Source organism: Nyctereutes procyonoides, unplaced genomic scaffold (genome assembly GCF_905146905.1).
Source record: "Nyctereutes procyonoides isolate TBG_1078 unplaced genomic scaffold, NYPRO_anot_genome, whole genome shotgun sequence".
Lineage (NCBI taxonomy): Eukaryota > Metazoa > Chordata > Mammalia > Carnivora > Canidae > Nyctereutes > Nyctereutes procyonoides.
The window spans coordinates 23960243-23986324 of NW_026575122.1; the positions used below are offsets into that span (position 1 = coordinate 23960243).

Below are 26082 nucleotides of genomic sequence, written 5' to 3' on the forward strand. Positions count from 1 at the left end.
GTTTGTTAGTATTTTTAAAAAATATTTTTACATCTAAGTTCATCAAAGATTTTAGCCTGTACTCTTTTTTTGTGATGTCTTTATCTGATTTTGGTATCATGGTAATGCTGGCCTTATAGAATGAATTTGGAAATTTTCTTTCCTTTTCTATTTTTTGGAACAGTTTGAAAAGAGTAAGTATTAATTCTTCTTTAAATGTTTGGTAAAATTCACCAGTGAAGCCACCTGGTCCTGGATTTCTGTTTGTTGGGAGTTTTTTGATTACTGATTCAAGTTCTTCGCTGGTAATTGATCTGTTCAAATTTTCTATTTCTTCCTGTTTCAGTTTTCATAGATTATGTTTCTAGGAATTTATTTCTTCTAGGTTGTCCAATTTGTTGTTTTCACAATATTTTCTTATAACTGTATTTCTGTGGTGTTGATTGTTATTTCTCCTCTCTCATTTGTAATTTTATTTATTTGAATCCTTTTTCTTTTTTCTTTAGGCTTATCAGTTTTACTAATTTTTTCAAAGAACTGGGTCCTGTTTTTCATCAATCTGTTTTATGATTTTTTAGTTTCTATATCAGTTTCTATATCATTTTTTCCTGCTCTAATCCTTATTGTTTCCTTCAATCTGCTGGTTTTAGGCATTGTTAATTTTTTTTCCTAGCTCATTTAGGTGTAATGTTAGGTTGTTTATTTGAGATTTTTCTTGCTTCTTGAGGTAGACCTATACTGCTATGAACTTCCCTCTTAGAACCACTTTCTGGAAAGCTTTTGAACCATTGTATTTTAATTTTCATTTGTTTCATGTACTTTTATATTTCTTCTTTTGCTTCCTAGTTGACCCACTTATTATTTAGCATGATGTTACTTAACCTCCATGTATTCATGGCCTTTCAGATTTTTTTTTCTTGTGATTGACTTCTGGTTTCGTAGTATTATGATCAGAAAAGATGCATGGTATGACCTAGATCTCTTTTAACTTGTTGAGGTTTGTTTTGTGGCTTAATATGTGACCTACTCTGTAGAATGTTCCATGTGCACTTGAAAAGAATGTGTATTCTGCTGTTTGACAATTGAATGATTTGAATATATCTGTTAAATCCATCTGGTAGTGTGTCATTCAAAACCATTGTTTGCTTGTTGATTTTCTGTTTAGATGATCTGTCCATTGTTGTAAGTGAGGTGTTAATATCCCCTAATATTATTGTATTACCATTAATTAGTGCATTTGTTTGTTACTGTTATATGTATTTTGACATATTTACAATTATTATATCTTCTTTTTGGATTGTTCCTTTTATTATTATATAGCGTCCTTCTTTGTCTCTTATTAGAATCTTTTTTATTTTTAAAAGATTTTTAAAATTAATTAATTAATTAATTAGGGAAGGGGCAGAGGGAGAGGGTGAGAATCTCAAGCAGACTGTGCTGAGCATGGAGCCTGATGTGGGTTTCAATCTCACAACCCTGAGAGCATCACCTGAGCCAAAATCAAGCCACATGCTTACCCGACTGAGCCCACCCAAATGCTCTACAATCTTTTTTTTAAAAAAATATTTATTTATTTATTCATGAGAGACAGACAGAGAGAGAGAGAGAGAGAGAGAGAGAGAGAGAGAGGTGGGGACACAGGCAGATGGAGAAGCAGGGTCCACGCAGGGAGCCCGATGCAGGACTTGATCCCTGGTCTCCAGGTTCACTCCCTGGGCTGAAGGCAGCGCTAAACTGCTGAGCCACCTGGCTGCCCTAGAATCTTTTTTTAAAGTCTAGTTTGTCTGATATAAGTATTGCCTCTCCAGCTTTCTTTTAACATCCATTTGCATATGGTTCTCCACCCTCTCATTTTTAATATGCAGGTGTGTTTAGGTCTAAAACGAGTCTCTTGTAAGAAACATATAGATGGGTCTTGTTTTTTTTTATCCTGTATTTTGATTGGGACATTTTTTCCATTTACATTTAAAGTAATTATTGATAGATATGTACTTATTGCCATTATATTACTTGTGGTTGTTTCTAAAGACTTTCTCTGATCCTTTCTTGTCTTTTCTTCATGGTTTGCTGGTTTTCTTTTTCTTTCTTTCTTTTTTTTTTTTTTGCTGGTTTTCTTTAGTGATAAATTTAGGTTTCTTTCTCTTTATTCTTTGCATATTTATTAGCATTTTTTGATTTGTGGTTACCATTAGGTTTGTATATAACATCTTCTGCATATAGCAGTCTATATTAACTTTGAACCTATTCTTTACTCCTCTCCTCCTCAAGTTTTAGGTATATGTTGTCATATATTGCACCCTTTATTTTGTGAGTTCCTTAACTGATATTTTATAGAAATATTCACTTTTTTTTCTTTTTGTGTTTCCTACCTTCATGTCATCACTTTTGATCTTTCCTTTCTACTCATAGAGTCCCCGTTAGTATTTCTTGCAGGGCTGGTTTATTTTATTTTATTTTATTTTTTTATATAAATTAATTTTTTTATTGGTGTTCAATTTACCAACATACAGAATAACACCCAGTGCTCATCCCGTCAAGTGTCCCCCTCAGTGCCCGTCACCCACTCACCCCCACCCCCCGCCCTCCTCCCCTTCCACCACCCCTAGTTCGTTTCCCAGAGTTAGGGCTGGTTTAATGGTGATGAACTCCTTTAGTTTTTGTTTGTCTGAGAAACTCTTTATCTCTCCTTCTTTTCTGGATGATAGCCTTGTTGGATAGAATATTCTTGACTTTAAATTTTTCCCATTCAACATTTTGGATATATATCATGCCAGTCCTTTCTGACATGGGAAGTTTCTGCTGGAAAATCTGCTAATAGCCTTAAGGGGTTTCCTTAATATGTAACTGTTGTCTTTTGTCTTGCTGCTTTTAAGATTCTTTTCTTTATAACTATATTTTGCCATTTTAATTACAATATGTCTTTGGTGTGGATATGCTTTTGTGGATTTTGTTGGGGATTCTCTGTGCCTCCTGGATCTGGATATCTGTTTCCTTTCCTAGATTAGGGAAGTTTTCAGCTATTCTTTCTTTAGGTAAATTTTCTGCCCCCTCTTCTCTCTCTTCTTCTGGGATTCCTATAATATGAGTGTTATTTGCTTGATGGAGTTACCAAGTTCTTTAAGTCTATTGTCATTTTTCATAATTTTTTTCTCTTTTTTTTGTTCAGCTTTATTACTTTCCATTAATATGTCTTCTAGGTCATTGATTTGTTCCTGTTTCTTCCAGCCTGCTGTTCATTCCATCAGGAATGTTTCTGATTTCATTTATTAGGCCCTTTATCTCTACTATGTTATTCTTTATCTCTGTGTTAATGTGATAAGAAAAGCATATTTCTGATTTCATTTATTGGGCCCTTTATCTCTGTTATATTATTCCTTATTGCTGTTAATCACTTTTCTCAAGTCCAGCAACAATTCTTATGATCATTACTGTAAATTCTCTATCAAGAATGTTACTTGTATCTGTTTCATTTAAATTTCTAGCTGTGGCCTTGTCCCATTCTTTCATTTGGGACAAATTCTTCTGTCCTCTCTCTTGTCTAAATTTCCATGCCTGCTTCTGTGTGTTAGAAGAGTCAGCTATGCTTCTTGCTCTTGAAGGTAATGGCATTATGAAGAAGAGGTTCTATAGCTCCCTGTGGTGTAGGGTCACCTGTTCGCCAGGGCCTGGCACTTCACAGAGTGTTTCCACTATGTGCTGGGTGCACTCTGCTGTGTGTCCTGACCACTTTATCCCTCAGGCCAATTGTCTGCATAGGCCCTCTGCCTGTTGTGAGCAGTGTTTATTCCCTGACCTGGAATGTGGGGAATTTTAACTAGGTATATTCTGGTCTCCTTGTGAAATGTGACCTGTTGCCACAGCTGCCAGAACTGAGGCCCTACAGAATTCACAGGTAGGAAGACATGGTGTGGGCAGGGGTTTGGGCCAGTCTTCTGTGGGAGAGGTCCCACTGTAGTGGGACTGAGGCAAGTGTGACTGGGATGGGCAGTTCCAGTGGAGTGTGTGTGTAGGGGGATGTCTTGGTGGAAGCAAGTTAGGTAGTGAGCGTCAGCACTATGTCAGTGCCCACAGGTGGCTCTGTGTTTATGCTGAAGGGCAGTGGAGGCCAGTATCTTTGTTCCCAGAGGGGTCTCTCCATGAATGCTGCCTCTCTGGGACATGTTCCAAGAAAAGCAAATAACCTCCCCTACTATGTGCCCCAGTTGCTCTTGGGGCTGTTTTCATGCTGTATATTTTCTGGCTATTTGCCCTGTCTTCTCTCCAAGAGAAGCCCCAATGCCTCTGGGCTCTCCCCAGCCCACTGACCTTTAAAACTCTAGGCTTTAAGCCCTGCTGGTTGCAAGAACTTATGAAATTCAGCTCTTTTCACTCTCCAAGCCAATTACTCTAGGGAATCGTCTTCCTCATGCACTCCCCTGAGTGATAGTCTGTCTCTTGCCCTTCCCTGGGACCGCAGCTCTCTTACCACCACAGTTGCCACAGTCTGTTTCTCTCCCAAACCATGTCTCTGCACTTCCTGCTTTCTCCCATGTGGTCTCTTCTCTACCTCTAGTTGTGGAGTTTGTTCTGCCTCTCTTCAAGTTGATTTCTGGAGTATGTAGGAGGAATTGATAGTTATATAGTTGTATTCATGGGACAAGAGGATCCTAGGGTCCTCCTACTCTGCCACTATTTTCCGCCTTAATTTTTATGAGTCATTATAAATGATACTGTATTTTTAATGTTAGTGCCTATGTGTTTGTTAATATGTAGAAATACAATTGATATTTGTATATTTCTGTTGTATCCTGAGACCTTGCTGAATCTACTTATTAGTTCTTGGTATTTTCTACACAATCATGTCATCTTCAAACAGAGAGAGTTTTATTGCTTCCTTTCCAATCTGTATATATAGCTTTTCTTTCTTTATTGCACTGGCTTCAACTTCCATATAATGTTGAATAAGAGTACTAAGAGTACATACCCTTTCCTTGTTCCCCAGTCTGGATGAAGAAAGCATTTAATCTTTCACTCTTAGATATAATGTTAGCTGTAAGACTTTAGTAGATGCCTTTACAAAATTGAGGAAATTCCCTATTTCCCATCTTTCTGAGAGTTTTTTTTTCTTATTATGGATGAATGTTGAATTTTGTCAAATGCTTTTCCTGCATTGATTGATATGGTAATATGATAGTTTTCTTTAGTCCTTTTACGTGATGAGTTACATTGATTGATTTTGAAATATTTAGCCATCCTTGTACTCCTGGAATAAACTTCACTTGGTTGTGATGTATATTTATTTTTATACATTTCTGAATTCTATCTGTTAACATTGTGTTAAGGATTTTTGCATCATGAGGAATATTGATCTGTAGTTCTTTTTTTTTATAATAGCTGTGTCTGGATTTGACATCACAGTTATTCTAGCTTCATTAAATAAATTGGGAATAATTCTATGTTTTCTTTTTTTTATAATAATAAATTTATTTTATTGGTGTTCGATTTGCCAACATACAGAATAACACCCAATGCTCATCCCGTCAAGTGCCCCCCTCAGTGCCTGTCACCCATCCACCCACACCCCCCACCCTCCTCCCCTTCCACCACCCCCAGCTCATTTCCCAGAGTTGGGAGTCTTTATGTTCTGTCTCCCTTTCTGATATTTCGTGCCATTTCTTTTCCTTCCCTTCTATTCCCTTTCACTATTATTTATATTCCCCAAATGAATGACAACATATAATGTTTGTCCTTCTCCGATTGACTCATTTCACTCAGCATAATACCCTCCAGGTCCATCCACGTTGAAGCAAATGGTGGGTATTTGTCATTTCTAATGGCTGAGTAATATTCCATTGTATACATAGACCACATCTTCTTTATCCATTCATCTTTCGATGGACACCGAGGCTCCTTCCACAGTTTGGCTATTGAGGACATTGCTGCTAGAAACATCAGGGTGCAGGTGTCCCGGCGTTTCACTGCATCTGTATCTTTGGGTAAATCCCCAGCTGTGCAATTGCTGGTTCGTAGGGAAGGTCTATTTTTAACTCTTTGAGGAACCTCCACACAGTTTTCCAGAGTGACTGCACCATTTCACATTCCCACCAACAGTGTAAGAGGGTTCTCTTTTCTCCGCATCCTCTCCAACATTTGTGATTTTCTGCCTTGTTAATTTTCCCCATTCTCACTGGTGTGAGGTGGTGTCTCACTGTGGTTTTGATTTGTATTTCCCTGATGGCAAGTGATGCAGAGCATTTTCTCATGTGCGTGTTGGCCATGTCTATGTCTTCCTCTGTGAGATTTCTGTTCATGTCTTTTGCCCATTTCATGGTTGGATTGTTTATTTCTTTGCTGTTGAGTTTAATAAGTTCTTTATAGATCTTGGATACTAGCCCTTTATCTGATAGGTCATTTGCAAATATCTTCTCCCATTCTGTAGGTTGTCTTTTAGTTTTGTTGACTGTATCCTTTGCCGTGCAAAAGCTTCTTATCTTGATGAAGTCCCAATAGTTCATTTTTGCTTTTGCTTCTTTTGCCTTCGTGGATGGATCTTGCAAGAAGTTACTGTGGCTGAGTTCAAAAAGGGTGTTGCCTGTGTTCTCCTCTAGGATTTGATGGAATCTTGTCTCACATTTAGATCTTTCATCCATTTTGAGTTTATCTTTGTGTATGGTGCAAGAGAGTGGTCTAGTTTCATTCTTCTGCACGTGGATGTCCAATTTTCCCAGCACCATTTATTGAAGAGACTGTCTTTCTTCCAGTGGATAATCTTTCCTCCTTTATCGAATATCAGTTGACCATAAAGTTGAGGGTCCACTTCTGGATTCTCTATCCTGTTCCATTGATCTATGTGTCTGTTTTTGTGCCAGTACCTCACTGTCTTGATGACCACAGCTTTGTAGTGCAACCTGAAATCTGGCATTGTGATGCCCCCAGCTATGGTTTTCTGTTTTAAAATTCCCCTGGCTATTTGGGGTCTTTTCTGATTCCACACAAATCTTAAAATAATTTGTTCTAACTCTCTGAAGAAAGTCCATGGTATTTTGATAGGGATTGCATTAAACGTGTAAATTGCCCTGGGTAACATTGACATTTTCACAGTATTAATTCTGCCAATCCATGAGCATGGAATATTTTTCCATCTCTTTGTGTCTTCCTCAATTTCTTTCAGAAGTGTTCTATAGTTTTTAGGGTATAGATCCTTTACCTCTTTGGTTAGGTTTATTCCTAGGTATCTTATGCTTTTGGGTGCAATTGTAAATGGGATTGACTCCTTAATTTCTCTTTCTTCAGTCTCATTGGTAGTGTATAGAAATGCCACTCACTTCTGGGCATTGATTTTGTATCCTGCCACACTGCCAAATTGCTGTATGAGTTCTAGCAATCTTGGGGTGGAGGCTTTTGGGTTTTCCATGTAGAGTATCATGTCATCGGTGAAGAGGGAGAGTTTGACTTCTTCTTTGCCAATTTGAATGCCTTTAATGTCTTTTTGTTGTCTGATTGCTGAGGCTAGGACTTCCAGTACCTATGTTGAATAGCAGTGGTGAGAGTGGATATCCCTGTCTTGTTCCTGATCTTAGGGGAAAGGCTCCCAGTGCCTCCCCATTGAGAATTATATTTGCTGTGGGTTTTTCATAGATGCCTTTTAAGATGTTGAGGAATATTCCCTCTATCCCTACATTCTGAAGAGTTTTGATCAGGAATGGATGCTATATTTTGTCAAATGCTTTCTCTGCATCTATTGAGAGGATCATATGGTTCTTGGTTTTTCTCTTGCTGATATGATGAATCACATTGATTGTTTTACGAGTGTTGAATCAGCCTTGTGTCCCGGGGATAAATCTTACTTGGTCATGGTGAATAATGTTCTTAATGTACTGTTGGATCCTATTGGCTAGTATCTTGTTGAGAATTTTTGCATCCATGTTCATCATGGATATTGGTCTGTAATTCTCCTTTTTGGTGGGGTCTTTGTCTGGTTTTGGAATTAAGGTGATGCTGGCCTCATAGAATGAATTTGGAAGTACTCCATCTCTTTCTATCTTTCCAAACAGCTTTAGTAGAATAGGTATGGTTTCTTCTTTAAAGGTTTGATAGAATTTCCCTGGGAAGCCATCTGTCCCTGGACTTTGTGTCTTGGGAGGTTTTTGATGACTGCTTCAACTTCCTCCCTGGATATTGCCCTGTTCAGGTTTTCTATTTCTTCCTGTTCCAGTTTTGGCAGTTTGTGGCTTTCCAGAAATGCGTCCATTTCTTCTAGATTGCCTAATTTATTGGCGTATAGCTGTTCATAATATGTTTTTAAAATCGTTTGTATTTCCTTGGTGTTGGTAGTGATCTCTCCTTTCTCATTCATGATTTTATTAATTTGAGCCTTCTCTCTCTTCTTTTTAATAAGGCTGGCTAATGGTTTATCTATCTTATCAATTCTTTCGAAAAACCAACTCCTGGTTTTGTTGATCTGTTCCACACTTGGCAGTCTCTTTTTATTAGCATATTAGACCATCTTTTATACTTAATGTAATTATTGGTATGTTAGAGTGTAAGTCTGCCATTTTTTTTATGTTTGTTCTTTTTATTTTTTCCCCTTGCCTTCCTATGGGATACTTGCACATTTTTTAGAATCCATTTTTATTTAGCTGTGTTGTTTTGAGTTTGTCTCTTAGTATATAGCATTTTCAATTGTTGCTTTAAGTAATACATTATATAAACTTGATACAATCTACTTGTCATTTTACCAGTTTGAGTATAAGACCCAAATCTCCCTTTATGTCTGTTTATCTAGTTTTTAATACAGTTGTCAATTATTTGCATAAAATTTGAATTATATTAAAATTTTATCATTTTTGCTTCAACAATGAAATGTACCTTAGAAAATTCAAGAGGAGAAGGAAAGCCTATTATATTTAGCCATATCTTTGCTTATTATATTCTTTCTTCTTTCCTGATATTCCAAGGTTCTTCCTTTTTATCATTTGTTTTCTTTTAGAGAACATTCCTTAGCCACTCTTTTAGCATAGATATACTAATAAAAATGGTGTTCATTTCCCTTCATCTTAATATGTATTGATGTCCCCGTTATTCTCAAAAGATATTTTTGTGGGGTATAGGATTCTGAGTCCACAGTTCTTTTTATCCAGCACTTAAAAAATATGTGCTACTTTCTTTTGGCTTCAATTATTTCTTGAAAAATTTGCTGTCACTCTGGTTATTTTCTTTATTTTTATTTTTATTTTTTAAATTTATTTTTTATTGGTGTTCAATTTGCCAACATATAGAATAACACCCAGTGCTCATCCCATAAAGTGCCCCCCTCAGTGCCTGTCACCCAGTCACCGCACCCCCGCCCACCGCCCCCTCCACTACCCCTAGTTCGCTTCCCAGAGTGATTATTTTCCTCATACAGGCAAGGTGTCATTTTTCTCTGGCTACTTTTAGAATTTTTTCTTTGTTACTAGTTTTCAGAAATTTATTTCAGTGTATCTTGGCATGTATTTCTTTGGGTTTATCCCATTTGGAGTTTGCTCAGCTTTTGAACCTGTAGGTTTATGTCTTTTGTAAAATTTGGGAAGTTCATACATTATTTCTTTGAGTACTTTTTATTTTTTTATTTTTTATTATTTTTTATTTTTTATGATAGGCACACAGTGAGAGAAAGAGAGGCAGAGACATAGGCAGAGGGTGAAGCAGGCTCCATGCAGCGGGAGCCCGACGTGGGATTCGATCCCGGGTCTCCAGGATCGCGCCCTGGGCCAAAGGCAGGCGCCAAACCGTGGCGCCACCCAGGGATCCCCTCTTTGAGTACTTTTTAGCTTTGCTCTGTCTTTTCTCCTCTAGGGCTCTGATGACATGGATGTTAGATTTTTTTGTTATACTTACACAGATCCTGGAAACTAATTTCATTTTTTAAAAGACTATGTTCTCTCTATTGTTCAGATTGGGTAATTTCTATTGAGTTTTCTTCCAGTTTGCTAATTCTTTCCTCTGTCTCTTCCATTCTCTGTTGAACCCATCTATTGAGATTTTTATTTTATTTAGTATTCTTCAGTTAAAAAAAATTTCCATTTGATTCTTTATATATGCTGTTTTTGCTGAGACAGTCTATTTTTTTCTAAGACCTTCTGTTTGTTTTTTTTTTTTCATTTATTTCTAGCATGTCCTAATTCCGGAAGCAGTCTTATTATGGCTGTCTTAAAATTTTGTCAAATAAGTCTGATATATCTATCACTTCTGTATTGGCATATATCAAATGTCTTTTTTCATTCAGTTTAAGATCTTCCTAGTTCCTGCTCTAAAAGGTGAATTTCAGTTGAAACCTGAACATTTTCATATTATGTCATGGGACCCTAGATATTACTTACACCTTCTGTTTTAGTTTGCTTTCTCTGACACCACTTCAGCAGGGTAAGGGAAAATAATACTTTGTTACTGTCAGGTGGAGGTAGAAGCCCAGGTTCCCTATTTGGTTTCTATTAATACCTAGTAGAGTGACTTATTACTTTTCTGGGTGGAAGTAGTCTTCACTGACACCATGGTGAAGGTGATCTTGTCACTACTGGGCAATGCTGAAAGTCCTGATTCTCTGGTAGACCTCCTATGACCTTATCCCAGAAGGAATGGAAAGGGGTACTTTGTTATAGGCTTGTGGTGATGGAAACTAGGCTTCCTAGTTGGCCTTTTCTGATGTGTGTTAGGGGGAACACTTCATTCTATGATATTTGGCTGGAATTGTACAGTCATTTTCTAAAACTTTTCTGTCTTGTTTAGCTGCCCATTTTCTGATCTAGGTTTTCTGTCCCCCAACCTCCACACACCTGTTGTCATTTCTGGGTTACCAGCTTCTTCAGCTCTAAGACTGGGATATATCAGGCAAAATAGATGCTCAGAGAACTCACCACTGTGTCATTCTTCATGTCCCAGAGGCCCTAGCCTGTCTGACCTTTTGTTATTCTCATATTTGTTTTATATGTAATGTCCAGGATTTTTAGTTTTACAGCAGTATTCTTCTTCAGCATTTTCACTCTTTATGGTTTCAATTACCTATGGTCAATTGCAATCTGGAAGCAGGTGTTCCTCCTTCTGACTTGTCATCAGGTGGTCAATAGTAGCATAAACTGCATCATTTACCTCACTTCATTTCATCATGTAGGCCGTTAATCTCATATCATCACAAGAAGATTGAATACAGTACAGTAAGTTATTTTGAGAGAGAGAGAGAGAGAGAGACCACAGTCATATAACTTACATTACAGTATATTATTATAATTATCCTATTTTATTATTAGTTATTGTTAACCTCTTACCATGCCTAATTTATAAATTAAACTTTATCAAAGGTGTGTATATATATAGGAAAAATATAGTATATATAGTGTTCAGTACCATCTATGGTTTCAGGCATTCACTGGTGTTCTTAGAACAAATCACTTTCAGATAAGGTGGAGCAGACTACTGTATGAATAGAAAGAATAGGAAAAAATATCTGCTTCATCTTTCCAGAAGTGGAAATACCTAATATTTTCCCACCTAAGGTTTCCTTCTCTTTCTGTGGCATCTGCTAAATTTTTTGTTAGAGAACATTTTGTGTTGGAAAGCTCTTGCCTGCTTCTCTGGAGGTGTTGGAAGGTAGAGAACAAACTAATCTTTAGAATAGCCCCTTCTTTCTGAACCTTGCATGAATTACACTGTTTTTAGTGTCAAAGCCTCAGCATAGACTTACCCACCCCTATCTGGGGTATTATTCAATTGTCTAAGTCTTATTTATTTTTCAAGTTTCAATATAAACATCCTTATACAAAAAGACCCTTTCTGTTCCCTGGATAAGTTTGGGTATCCCTCTTCTAAATATTCTCAAAGTACCTGTGTTTCTCTTATTCTTATTTCCATGATCATACTTTATTGCAGTTATTTATATGATGTCTATTTTACTAAATAGTGTATAATTCCATAAAGGTAAGAATTTTTTGTCCAAAGTTGTATCAAATATCTGGTGTCTACTGCAGTGCTATGACATTTAACAAATTTGGATTGAATGTACTCAGTTATGTATTTGCCCATAAACATCCACTTATCTGATTCACCCCAATTACTTCCTGGAACTTCTCTGGCCACATGACCACCTGGGCTCCCTCTCTGGGACTCCTGGACTTCCCCATGTCCAGAAAGTTGAAGGTCAAAACTAAGCAAAGCAGGTCCTCCAAACTCCTGCTTTAGATAGACCTAAGGCTTGGGTCCATTCTGATTGGTTATTGCTTATGGCATACCAGTTAGGAAAATAGTTTGATCTCATCCTGATTATATAAATTAATAAATGATGTCCAAAAGCTCCAAGCTTATCTAGCATATCTAAATGTGCTTTTTTCCATAGTCTGCATTACTGCTTATAATTCTTATTGTGGTTGATTGGCCTTTTTTCATATATCAGTTCTGGCCTGAGTATATACAGTGAGGTATTCTAGTACTGTCATCATAACCGTGGGCCAGTTCTTCCTTGCTTCATCTCTAACCAAGGTATTATTTCTTGAGACAGATCTTTTATGGGAGTATATTCCTTGTGCCTTCAAAACTGTCTCATAAGTCACACTGTCACACCTGCTTCATGGGCCATGTGACTTATTTGACATTTTGTGGTGAAGTCTGTATTCCTTCCTACTGGGCTCTGGTTCGAGAGAAGTTGTGAAATGACTCCCCAGGATTATATTCCCAAAACATATCCTCCTCAAACACTAGCTCTTTGTCACCTGTATCCACACCCCATTCCCTAGTTCCACAAGGTAGGCTTTACATTTTTTTTTTTAACCAAGAACTGCCATCTATATCCTATAAAATTTTTCTTGACTTGGTATTTTTTCTGTTTTACTGATTCTGTTATTAAGCCCCTTTACTCTGTAGACAAACCAGTGTGTTCACTAATCCTTATTTTATGGTTCTATTCACTCTTAAAAATTAGCCATTGGCTTATTGGGAACTCACATCTCTTGGAATTTTCAGCTTTTGCATTTCTCCATTATTCTCATTGTAATTGTAACTTTTTTTTCCACTAGCATGATTTTTGGCATCTATACATCAAAGCAAAGGTTGCAGTTAGCCAATTCGATTTTATTTTATTTTTTATTTTTAAAGATTTTATTTATTTATTCATGAGGGAGAAAGAGAGAGAGAGAGAGAGAGAGAGAGAGAGAGGCAGAGACACAGGCAGAGGGAGAAGCAGGCTCCATGCAGGGAGCCCGATGTGGGACTTGATCCCCGGGCCTCCGGATCACGCCCTGGACCAAAGGCAGGTGCTAAACCACTGGGCCACCGGGGCTGCTCTAGCCAATTAAATTTTAAATCTTTTTTGACATGATTTGATCAATCTTATTTTTTTAAATGATCATAGTTTTCATTTTAATTCCATTCTTTGGGAATCAAGGATGGCTCTCGGTTTCATTGCCAGCTGTGTTCACTTACAAATACTTATCCACAGTCTTGTTTTGCAAAAGTTTTGAAACTATCAAAGCACAAAGAAGTGATGTGATTGATTATTATCATTGCAAGAACAGTTGGGAGAAGTAGTATCTCTCTTGGCTGATGAATTCATATAGGTGTTCCCATTGTCTTGTGATTCTATCTCTTTGTATTCTTCTTCCTTTGTTGAGGATACCTGAATGAATAGATGGATAGTTGAGATTGGGAAGCAGAAGCATTTCAAGTTCTGATCACCTATTTGCCAATGACAAGGGCGCCATGATTTTCAGAGGGAGATTGACTACTTTAAATCCTCATTCTGATGAAATTATTTTGAAACACTTGGTATTTGAGATTGCTAGTTGCTGACTTTTTATTATTTTTGCAGGCAGCACTCAGCATATTTGGCATGGTTGGTGGACCACTTCTGGGCTTGTTTGCTTTGGGCATTTTGGTTCCCTTTGCCAACTCAATTGTAAGTATAAAGAATGAATGTTGTGTAAAGCTTCTTTCCCAACAATAGTAGTGTTTCCACAATTTTTTCTCAATTAGAAAGTTATAGTTGCTCTGATATCTGTCATTAGTGACGTGATGACTTAAAATACTCATACTGACTTCGCTGGAGTATAAAATAAAGTGCTATGCACTGGGACTCTGCATATATGAAGCCAAATGGACACTGCCAAAATTATATATTTTATAAATATTGTATAGCTAAATCATATATTACAACATAATTATATAACTAACAAAAATATAGAATATATAACATAACTAAAGAATATATATTATGGAACAATGTATATTGTATGTAATATGTATTATAACTATTATATAATATAACTAAAGAAGCAGCATTTATCTTTTTGCCCTTCTTGGAAAAATCACTAGGATTTATGTGATGAACATTTTTAAAATTTAAAATCAATTAATTAACATATAGTGCATTATTAGTTTCAGAGGTCACTAAACTCTGCCTCTGAAAATCACAAGGATTTAAAAAAAGGAGATCAGGGCAGCCTCTGTGGCTTAGCGGTTTAGCACTGCCTTCAGCCCAGGGCGTGATCCTGGAGACCTGGGATCAAGTCCCATGTCAGGCTCCCTGCGTGGAGCCTGCTTCTCCCTCTGCCTGTGTTTCTGCCTCTCTCTCTCTCTGTCTCTAATAAATAAATATAATCTAAAATAATAATAATAAATAAAGATAAATTTAAAAAGATCAACAGGCTCAAACATGAAATATTTAAGGATAATAGAGCTGAGGATACCTGTGAATAGCCAGAGTGCAGCAAAGAGAAGCAATAAGATAAACTCTTCACCACCTTGACCAGAATGTTTATATTCCTGATATTTAAAGCTATGGTCCCAATATCATGGTCCCGGCCCCAGAGGTGTGATCATAATTGGGAATAAGTATCCAGAATGAGGTGATATCTCTTTTCCACATAGGCACTTCTGTGCCTTTTTTAAAAAAAGATTTTATTTATTCATTCACGAGAGACACACACAGAGAGAGGCAGAGATACAGGCAGGAGGAGAAGCAGGCTCCACATAGGGAGCCTGATGTGGGACTCAATCCTGGGAATCCAGCATCATGCCCCCAGCCAAAGGCAGACGCTCAACGGTTGAGCCACTCAGTCATCCCACTTCTGTGCTTTGAAGTACTAAATTTTGTTTGGAATGAATGAGATTGAAGTTATTTCTATGAAAGCCAGGGGAAACTCCACTGAGTCAGTCCTGCTATAAGCTGAAGTTCAGGAAAAACTCATAATATATGTGTGGTGGTTTCATACAGACATAGAATAACTTCAGAACTCTGATTTTATATTTGGAATTCCATTTTCTTCATGAGGCACTAGGGATTGGTAAGGTAGATACTAATAAAGGCTATTACCATTATTATTAATGGTATAATTCTTAAAGAAAATAATTCTCAGCAGATGGTGACGACACTTATAGTAAGCATAGCATAATGTATAGAGATGCTGAATTACTGTGTTGTATCCTGAAACTAACGTAACAATGTGTGTTGACTGTACTAAAAAATTTTTTTAAAGTAATTCTCAAAAAAAATCATATAAAAAGCTAGTTTGGCAGAAATGAATTACAATGAAAGAGAGTAGTTTGAATCTACCTCAGAATGTTGAAACTTTGATTAGAGTCTTTGCATTATGAAATGCACAGTGCTTTGTTGAGTGTCTGAAACATTAGGAGAAACATTAGGACTTTTGGTTTTTGACATTTACAGCCACCATGGGTGGGTTGCCTCCAGAAAAGCTGTAGCAGACTAGGTCCCACATAACCTTTACTCAGGAGAAGTATGATACTATTCCTATCGTAGAAGGTACCCATTTTTACTATATCCATGTCTTTCATCAGCAGAATACCTACCCTTGCTTTGGAATGGACTTCCTGCCTCCCCCTCTCCCTCTATCCATCCCTCCCATCCTCTTCTTGTCCTTTTTTCTTTCCCTTCCTTTGCTTCTCCTTTCTCCCTCTTTCCCTCTCTTCCTCTCATTCATTCATTGAATATTTATGAACTAAGCACTGTCCTGGGAATAGAGAGCACTGAATATTTCTGCACTCGTGGGCTTTATGATTTTGTGGATCCTTGATCAAGCCATGGACAATACTGAGAATAAGCAAGTCTGGCCTGTCAACAGCTGGCCACACTACTATTCCAGCTTCATATTCCTGCAAAAATTTATTGCATATCTGCTGGATGTCCAGCACTGTAGTTAAGTGCTTGGGTACCAAAACAAAACAAAATGTAATTCTGCTTTCAAGGTTCACAGCTTAATGAAAGAGCTCAAGTCTTTGTTCCTGACATAAATCCTCTGATCTTGTCATCAGCCTTCATTTTATCCCATCAACAGACCATTCTTTTTTTCCTACCCTATGATTTTGCTTATGTTTCTCCCCTTACTTCATCTATTCCCCCCTGACCTCTCTATGGGGATCCCAAGGCACAAGCTGCCCTGACTTGTCTGGTCAGTATTCTTAAAGGAAGGGAGAGGGACACCTGGGTGGCTCAGCGGTTGAGTGTCTGCCTTTGGCTCAGGGTGTGACCCCACAGTCCTGGGATCGAGTCCCACATCGGGCTCCCTGCATGGAGCCTGCTTTTCTTTCTGCCTGTGTCTCTGCCTCTCTCCCTCTGTGTCTATCATGAATAAATGAATAAAATCACTTTTTTAAAAAAAGAAAGGGAAATTTTCACCACAGAAGAATAAAGAGTCTTACCAGCTGAAGGTTTGCTTTTGTCCCTATCATTTGGAACCAGGGCTTAAGTCATTCAAGGTCTAACAGAACACATGGATACTGATGAAAAGCATAAATGAGGAACTCAAGTTTTCCAAAGATTGAGAAATCAAGTATCTTCCGAGAGGACATCTCTTCTTGTCTTTAGAAATACTTGGTGTGGTTGTACACACCAATCATTTGTGAAAACTGCTTCCTATTTTCCCCCTAATTATCCCAAAGCACAATTACAATCATGCATGTTGTTAAGTATGGGAATAAACTCTACATATGCTTTCCCCTTCATAGTCTCTTGTTGATTTGGCATACTATTTTTTCAGAGATTAAATAAAAATAAAGGGGGCAATTGGCCTACTATCAACCATGTGATTGTTGTAGTTATTTGGGTGTGAAGAGAGGAGGAGGCTAGAGCAGAGTGCTAACTGTGGAAACAGAATAGAAGGAATGAATTATGAGACTGACAAAACAAAAAGTAAGCAGGATAAGATAGGGATGTGGAAAGGGAATGGGGTTGTAGAGTGTCCAGGGCTCTGGGCTTAGGGATCAGTGGCCCATGCTGCCCTTTGCAAGAGGCAGGGACCTTGAGAAAGAGAAGGATTTTAGGAGAGAAGCCAGTAGATCTGGTTTAGGACCGTGTTGAGCTTAACTTTCTAATGTTAATTTCCATCTCAGAAAGCTATATTATTTTTCTTTCAAAAACACTGTTGTTTTGCAGGGAGCACTTGCTGGTCTGATGGCTGGATTTGCTATTTCTTTGTGGGTTGGAATTGGAGCTCAACTTTATCCTCCACTGCCTGAGAGAACTATGCCATTAAGCCTTGAAACCTATGGCTGTAACAACACATACAATGCGACAAATTGGGTGACAACCACAGAAATGCCATTTACTAGTGCTTTTCAAGTACACAATGCTGAAAGGTATTGAATTAAGCTTTTTAATGTCACATTTTAAAGAAATGCGTGTAACAGGTAGAGAACCCCAGTTGCTTTTTTGTCTTGCTGCAGTGCTGTGATTTTCCCTAATTCTGAAATAGGTAAAGCCCTTGTGGCTTTCTCGCTGTAGTGTTTTGTTCACAAACAGCAAAAATTGCTATATGTTCTTAATTTTGATAGAAGCTTCTGCCTCACAGAACTGGAGAAGACTTGAATAGTGACAAAAAAATTCTGTTATGGGTAAATGCTACCAAATATCAGCTCTAGTTGAAAGCAAAATCATCTTTTTCAATTAAAAATGTTTTAAAATGAAAAGCAAAATTATAAAAGAAACTTTGCTTATATCGTTGTTGAGGTATAGCCTTTATAGTCTAAAAGCTACAATCATCTAAATATGTTAGATCATTGCCATTTGTTTAGGTTTAAAGATTCCAAATCTTTAGAGAACTGGCAATGAGTTGCAGTTGTGATCAACTCACTTGCTTGAGTTTTGTTTGTTTGTTTTTTAAAGATTTTATTTATGTATTCATGAGAGACAGAGAGAGGCAGAGACAGAGGCAAAGGGAGAAGCAGGTTCCCTGCAGGGAGCTCGATGTGGGACTTGATCCAAGGACCCGGGATCACGCCCTGAGCCTTAGGCAAACGCTGGGCCTCTGAGCCCAGCCACCCAGGCATCCCGACTTGCTAGAGTTTTCTGTATGCAGTGTACTTTTGGGCTTCTGGATCCTTATGTCATGTGATTTAATGAAATGATGTCTATCTCTTGGTAGGTGAGTGTTTTATAATATAGTGGACATAAGGGCAATACTTTAGTGGACAATTAAATGTCCAGCCTTAAAGCATAAACCCCTTGAAATATTCAAGGAATAGAGATGAGGCTGCCACTCCCAAATTATTGCCTCCAGTTCCAGCTTTCCCAGAGTGAAACCATTAAAAACTCATTCCCTTTGGGTCAAGACATGGTGTCTCCCTCTTATACTGGATGCACTCCTGAGAGAAGGAATGTGACTTATTATTAGTGATTCAGGTTCCAAGCAAAACTCAACTAAGAGAATGCTTTTGCCAATGGAAGTTCAAGGCTGGTAAATGCTGCACAGGTAGAGAGAAAAGGTAGTTCCAGAGCTTGAGGCATATTTGAGGAGGTTTGACTAGGTGGGGTGCTTAATGTATTTCAGTGACAATTTGAAAGGTGGCAGTATGGCATAGATTTGGACTATGAATCAAAAGACCTGAGTTTTTCAGATGCTCTTGCTATTGTCTGGGGGACTCAGAAAAGATAGTTGTCTGTATTTATTGTTTTTCCATTTAGATAACAACATCTGTCTTACCTTCCTCACAGACTTTTTGTATAGACCAAAGCAACAAATATTTATTGCCATGTATAACAGAAAATGAAACATGCAACAAAAGCACTTTGAAAAAAAAAAGGGAGTGAGGGGGGCAAGGAAATGCCGGGAGCAGTTTCGACAAGCACCGAAGCAATAATATATGTGGGGGAGGGGAGATGTAGTTGTTAGAATTAGAAAGGGAGAAAAAAAATAATTGAAGGTACATGGGAGGACATTCAGGATGTCCTTGTTTTACGATTTTGTTTAGCATTTATCCTGATTGTGTAAATATGTCTCTTAATTTAAGAGTCTGCAGCAAAACAGTTATTTGGATTTGGAAACAAATATATTAGCTGAAGTTTAGTATATGCCTGGTACCATAATAACTGGTTTTATATGTTAGCTTACTTATAAAATAACAGGTAATAAGCAAGAATGCCTAAGAATGAACTATCTATGCAGTTCTTGGCTGGCCATTTAGGTAGTATCCCAAGAAAGCCTTCCCCTCCTATTCACAGTGGCTCCTGTCTACTAGGAAGTTATAGTTTAGCTGGAGAGAGTGTGCTAATTTACAGAAAACAATTCAGTAAGCACAGTAAGTATAAAACTAGCATACAGGAAATAGTAATAAATACTTGATAAATATTTGTTAAAATAATGCATAGACATGGAGTGATTAGCATCAAGACTTTGGAAAGATACAGAGGTTGTCTAGAAGCAGAGGGTCTGGAAAGTTACAGAGAAACACCAGAAGGGAAATCGGGCGGGAAAATAAACACTTAAACAATATCCCGTGTTAAGTGGTATTCATAGGCGGTCGAGAGAGCAGAGAGGGGGCAAGCCTAACCCTTCCTAATGGAGTCAAGGAAACCTTCTTAGAGGAGGACTATGTGAGCGGGGGTTAATCAGGTGAGCAAGGTTTGGTGGGAAGGACAGAAGGAAGTGGGTATCACATGACAGAGAAGCAGTATATGCAAAGGCATGGAGGTCTAAAGTCAATATGGCATCATAGTCGATCCCACCCAGTTTGGTGTTGCTAGACTATAGGTGAGGAGTAAACGACACAGCTGAAGATGAAACAAAATACCCTTTGGTTGCCTAGATTCTGTGTTTCCATAACCTAGATTCAGTATTTAGTCTTTGACGTCCCAGTGCTTGTATGTATTGATAGATCATTGTAGTTTTAACTTACATTTCCTTGATGACCAGTTATAGTCAATATCTTTTTAGATGTTTTTTTGGCCATTGCCATCTAGATATCAACTTCTGTGACTTGTCTGTTGAAATCTTTGATCCAGTTTTAAATGGATTCTTAGGTTTTTTTCTTATTTATTTAGGAGTTTTTGATATGTTCTAGATACAAGATATATTTTGAAATAATTTTCTCCTGCTTTGTGTGTTGCCTTTTTACTCTCTGAATTATACTTTTTGGTAATCAGAATTTCATTTTAACTAAGTTCAACTTAAAGTCTTTTTTTTTATTTTAAGTTTTTATTTAAATACCAGTTAGTTAACACATAGTGTAATATTAGTTTCAGGAGTAGAATTGAGTGATTTATCATTTACATAGAACACCCAATGCTCGTTACAACAAGATACCCATCACTCATTTAACCCATCCCTCCATCCACTTCCCCTCCAGTACACCTCAGTTTGTTCTCTATAGTTAAGAATCTGTTTTATGGTTTGCCTCTCATTTTTACCCTCTTTGTTCATCTGTTTTGTTTCTTAAATTCCACATATAAGTGAAATCATAAGGTATTTGTCTTTCTCTGGCTGGCTTACTTTGCTTAACATAATACAATCTAGCACCATCCACATTGTTGCAAATGACAAGATATTCATTTTCACAGTTAAGTAATATTCCATTGTATATATGTACCACATCTTTATCCATTCATCAGTCAATGGACTTTTGAGCTCTTTCCATAATTTGACTATTGTTGATAATACTGCTATTGATAATGTTGATAATAAACATTGGAGCTCATGTATCTCTTCAAATCAGTATTTTTGTATCCTTTGGTAAATACCTAGTAGTGCAATTGCAGGATCATAGGGTAGTTCTGTGTTTAACTTTTTGAGGAACCTCCATACTGTTTTCCAGAGTGGCTGCACCAACTTGCATTCCCACCAACAGTGTAAGAGGGTTCCACTTTTTCCAAATCCTCACCAACATGTGTTATTTGTTGTGCTTTTCATTTTAGTCATTTTGACAGGTGTGAGTTGATATATTATTGTAGTTTTGATTTGTATTTCCCTGATGATGAGTGATGTTGAGCATCTTTTTGTGTCTTCCAGCCATCTGGATGTCTTCTTTGGAGAAATTTCTATTCGTGTCTTCTGTCGATTTCTTAATTGGATTATTTGTTCTTTGGGTATTGAATTTGATGAGTTTTGTATAGATCTTGGATACTAGCCTTTGGATACTAGCCTTTGGATACTAGCCTTGGATACAGATCCTCCTCTTGGATCTGGTATGTCATTTGCAAATATCTTCTCCCATTCTGTTGGTTGCCTTTTGGTTTTGTTGACTGCTTCATTTGCTGTGCAGAAGCATTTTATCTTGATGAAATTTCAATAGTTCATTTTTTTTTGCTTTTGTCTCCCTTGCCTCTGAAGATATGTCTAGCAAGAAGTTGCTATGGCCAAGGTTGAAGAGGTTGCTGTCTGTGTTCTTCTCTAGGATTTTGATGGATTCCTGTCTTACATTGAGGCCTTTCATCCATTTTGAGTTTATCTTTGTGAGTGGTACAAGAGAATGGTTCAGTTTCATTCTTCTGCATGTGACTGTCCAGTTTTCCCAGCAGCCTTTATGGAAGATACTGTCTTTTTCCCGTTGGATATTCTTTCCAGCTTTGTCAAAGATTAGTTGATCATAGAGTTGAGGGTCTAATTCTGGGTTCTCTATTGTGTTCCATTGATCTATGTGTCTGTTTTGTGCCAGTACCACACTGTCTTGATGATTGCAGCTTTGTAATGGAGCTTGAAGCCTGGGATTGTGATGCCACCAGCTTTGGTTTTCTTTTTCAACATTCCTCTGGTTATTTGGGGCCTTTTCTGGTTCCATAAAAATTTTAGGATTATTTGTTTTAGCTTTTTGAAAAATGTCAGTGATATTTTGATATGGATTGCATTGAATGTATAAATTGCCCTGGGTAGCATGAACACTTTAACAATATTTATTCTTCCAATCCATGAACATGGAATGTTTTTCCATTTCTTTGTTTTCCTCAATTTCTTTCATAAGTGTTCCATAGTTTTCAGAGTACAGATCCTTTGCCTTTCTGCTTAGGTTTATTTGTAGGTATGTTATGGATTTTGGTGCAATTGTAAATGGGATCTATTCCTTAATTTCTTTTTCTTCTGTCTTGTTGTTTGTGTATAGAAATGTAACTAATTTCTGTGCGTTGATTTTATATCCTGCCACATTGCTGAACTGTTGTATGAGTTCTAGCAATTTTGGGGTGGAGTCTTTTGGATTTTCTGCATAAAATATGTTATCTGTGAAAGGAAAGAAAATATCATGTCATCTGTGAATGGAAAGAAAACCTGCAAACTCATTCTATGAGGTCAGCATAATCTTGATCCCCAAACCAAAGACCCCACCAAAAAAGAGAATTATAGACCAATATTCCTGATGAACGTGGATGCTAAAATTCTCACCAAGGTACTAGCCAATGGGATCCAACAGTGTAAAAAAGATTCTTCAGAACAACCAAGTGGGATTTATTCCTGGGCTGTAAATGTGGCTCAACATTCGCAAATCAATCAGCATGATGCATCACATTAATAAAAGAAAGGACAAGAACACATTATCCTCTTCATTGATGCACAGAAAACATTTGACAAAATACAGTATCCTTTCTTGATTGAAACTCTTCACAGTGTAGGGGAAAAGGGAACATACCTCAATATCATAAAAGCCTTCTGTGAAAAGCCCACAGTAAATGTCATTCTCAATGGGGAAAAACTGAAAGCTTTTCCCCTAAGGTCAGGAGTATGACAGAGATGCCCACGCTCACCACTGTTCTTCAAATGTCACTTCTTCACAAAGGCTTTCTTTGACCACACATTAGAGTGTAGTTCCTTTTTTCCACTCTGTTTCACATTACCTTGTTTTATGTTCCTTATAGCACTTTCCACCAGTGGAAATAATTATATTTATTAGTTTACTTGTTTGTTATATTCCTTTCTCCATGAGAATGCAAACTTTATGAGGGCAGGAGCCTTATAAACCTTTTTTTGTGGTAGACTTTCCAATGACAAGAACAGTGCCTGGGACATAAAGCAGAGTTGAATGAATACACATGGACATTTAGTATTATAGTATATGGTCAAGGTTAAGTCAAGCTTTTAATTCTTTATCCAATAAGATAAAGTTAGAACAGCAGATTATGACATTAAAAACATTGTTAAATATTTTATTTTGACTTTGCCATGCATGACGATTATTGAGACTGCCTTAGTTGCTAGTAGCATCACATGAAATCTTACAGGTATGCTTTTGTTCTATTTTAGGACCCCACTGATGGATAACTGGTATTCTTTATCATATCTATACTTCAGTACTGTTGGAACTTTGGTAACGATGTTCATGGGAATGCTAATTAGTTTACCAACAGGTAACTTTCTAAACATTACTATTGTTTTTTTTTACCTCTTTTTAAAAAAGATTTTATTTATTTATTCATGAGAGACACACAGAGAGAGGCAAGACACAGGCAGAGGGAGAAGTAGGCTCCATGCAGGGAACCTGATATGGACTTGATCCCTGGACTCTGGGATCACACCCTGAGCCAAAGGCAGATGCTTAACTGCTGAGCCACCCCAGGCATCCCTGTATTTACCTCTATATTGGTTTTTATTATTTTTTAAATAAATTTATTTTTTAATTGGTGTTCAATTTGACAACGTACAGAGTAACACCCAGTGCTCATCCCGTCAAGTGTCCACCTCAGTGCCCATCACCCAGTCACCCCCACCCCCCGCCCACCTCCCCATCCACCACCCCTAGTTCGTTTCCCAGAGTTAGGAGTCTTTCATGTTCTGTCTCCCTTTCTGATATTTCCCACTCATTTTTTCTCCTTTCCCCTTTATTCCCTTTCACTATTTTTTATATTCCCCAAATGAATGAGACCATATAATGTTTGTCCTTCTCAGATTGACTTATTTCACTCAGCATAATACCCTCCAGTTCCATCCACGTCAAAGCAAATGGTGTGTATTTGTCGTTTCTAATAGCTGAGCAATATTCCATCTCTTTTATAGTATTTATGTTATTGCTCTATAGTCCTTTTAACAATTAGTTTACTTATTCCATTTTCCTCATGGAGATCTGAGTGCCTGTATTTGATTTGAAAGCAGAAGATTCTGTCTGAACCTTTGTTCTGCTATTTACTAGCTGCATAAACTTAGGGAAGTCCATATAGCTACTCTGAGGCTCAGCACTCTTATATGGTAAGTGAGGATGGTGGTTATTGACTTGCCTATCTCACATGTTGCTGTAAGATAAAAATAAAATGCTTGACAAAAATCATACGTAGGTATCACAGTGCTAGGGATTTTACATGTGTTATTACAAAAGTCCTGTGTCATGGTCTTTTCATTGTCCTAGGCTGACGTTTTGTAGACTGTAATGAAGTATACACCTGTAAAGAATGATAATTACAGTCCTTACATATAAACATAGGGTGAGGCTTTTTTCTCACATGTCCATAAACTTTAAAAACATTATTTAAAAAAAAAACAGACTGCTACTACACATAGTTTTCATTGCTCTCTGGGATTGCTATAGAACTTTTATCCTGGGACTTCATTTTGTCCCCATTCTGTGAATTCCCTTGGTCTCCCTCCTGTGTTGGATTCTCTGCTGCCTATATCCCATTATTCCTAATTCTTGTTTATCCCCTTAATTGAATGGAGCACATCCTTTAGTGTGTCCTTGAGAAAGGGTAGACAAGAGGTTTTGAAGATGTGGTGTCCCCAGAAAAAAATGTCTTTAATTCTCCCTTCTACTCGATTGATCATTTGTTCAAGTAGAGAATCCTAAAAAAATAACTTTCTTGTTTCTGAGAGGATGTCTTAATTTCCTCTGAGCTCATTATGTTATTGAGAATGCCAGGGGCATGCCACCTGCTGGCCCTTTGCATGTGATCCGTTTCACAATGACTGCTTTGCCCTAAGCCCTTGTGAGGGTCTTTTTGATCTGAAGACCCATGTCCTTCAGTTTGAGGATATTCTTCTATATTATTTCTTTTGTAATTTCCCCTGATTTTCTGTTTTCTCTTTCTGGAAACTCTAATCCAATGTTTGAGTCTCAGACAGTTATCCTAATTTTCTTTTCTTTTCTCTCCTATCTTCCATCACTGTGTCTTTAGGTCTACCACATGGGATACTTTTCCAATTTCTTTTCCAATAATTCTCAAAGGAGCACTCTGATCCAGTTTTAAGAATAGTGTGTAAGGAAAGGAGGGCAGGTAGGAAGCTACTGCAGTAATCCAGGTGAGCAATCATGGTGGCTCAAGCTCAAAGCAGGGTAGTAGTGGAGAGCTGGTGAGAAGTACTGGGCTCCTTGATTTCCTACATCCCCTCACCCCAGTACATTCATGGCATCAGAGTGGGGGAAGCAGCCCCACTGCCCTCTTCATCAAATGTGCAATAACTAGTCAGAAATCCTATATATTGTCCTAGAATGTCTAATATCTTTGCTTTATGCTACAAAAAAGCTACCAACACTGTACCATTTGATAGAATTCTTTTTTTTAAAAGATTTTATTTATTTATTCATGAGAGACACAAAGAAAGAGGCAGAAACATAGGAAGAGGGAGAAGCAGGCTCTCTGTAGGGAGCCCAATGGGAGACTCAACCACAGGACCCTGTGATCACAACCTAAGGTGAAAGCATAAGCTCAACCACTGAATCACCCAGGTGTTCCCCACTTGACGGAATCCTATCAGTCATTGTTTTGTGGCTCCTAAAAAGCACTGCCTTTCAAACTTCTGTGATACTTATATTTATAATTAATAAATTATATTAATAATTGGTGGTAATATTCATATAAGCATATCAACAATTATATTAATTGTAATTATCATATATTACAATACATAATTATACATTTATAATAAAGTTTGTAGCTATTTATTACCTCTCAAATAG

General features: G+C 37.4%; 1 protein-coding gene across 2 annotated transcripts in view; it reads left to right on the top strand.

Moving 5' to 3' along the window:
- Positions 1-26082, top strand: part of SLC5A8 (solute carrier family 5 member 8) — a 64292-nt gene that overhangs the window by 32767 nt on the left and 5443 nt on the right. For both annotated transcript variants that reach the window (XM_055336582.1, XM_055336583.1), the window contains exons 11-13: positions 13793-13879; positions 17375-17577; positions 23442-23545. In XM_055336582.1, the coding sequence (XP_055192557.1) occupies positions 13793-13879; positions 17375-17577; positions 23442-23545 (394 nt within the window). The remainder of the gene's footprint in view (positions 1-13792; positions 13880-17374; positions 17578-23441; positions 23546-26082) is intronic.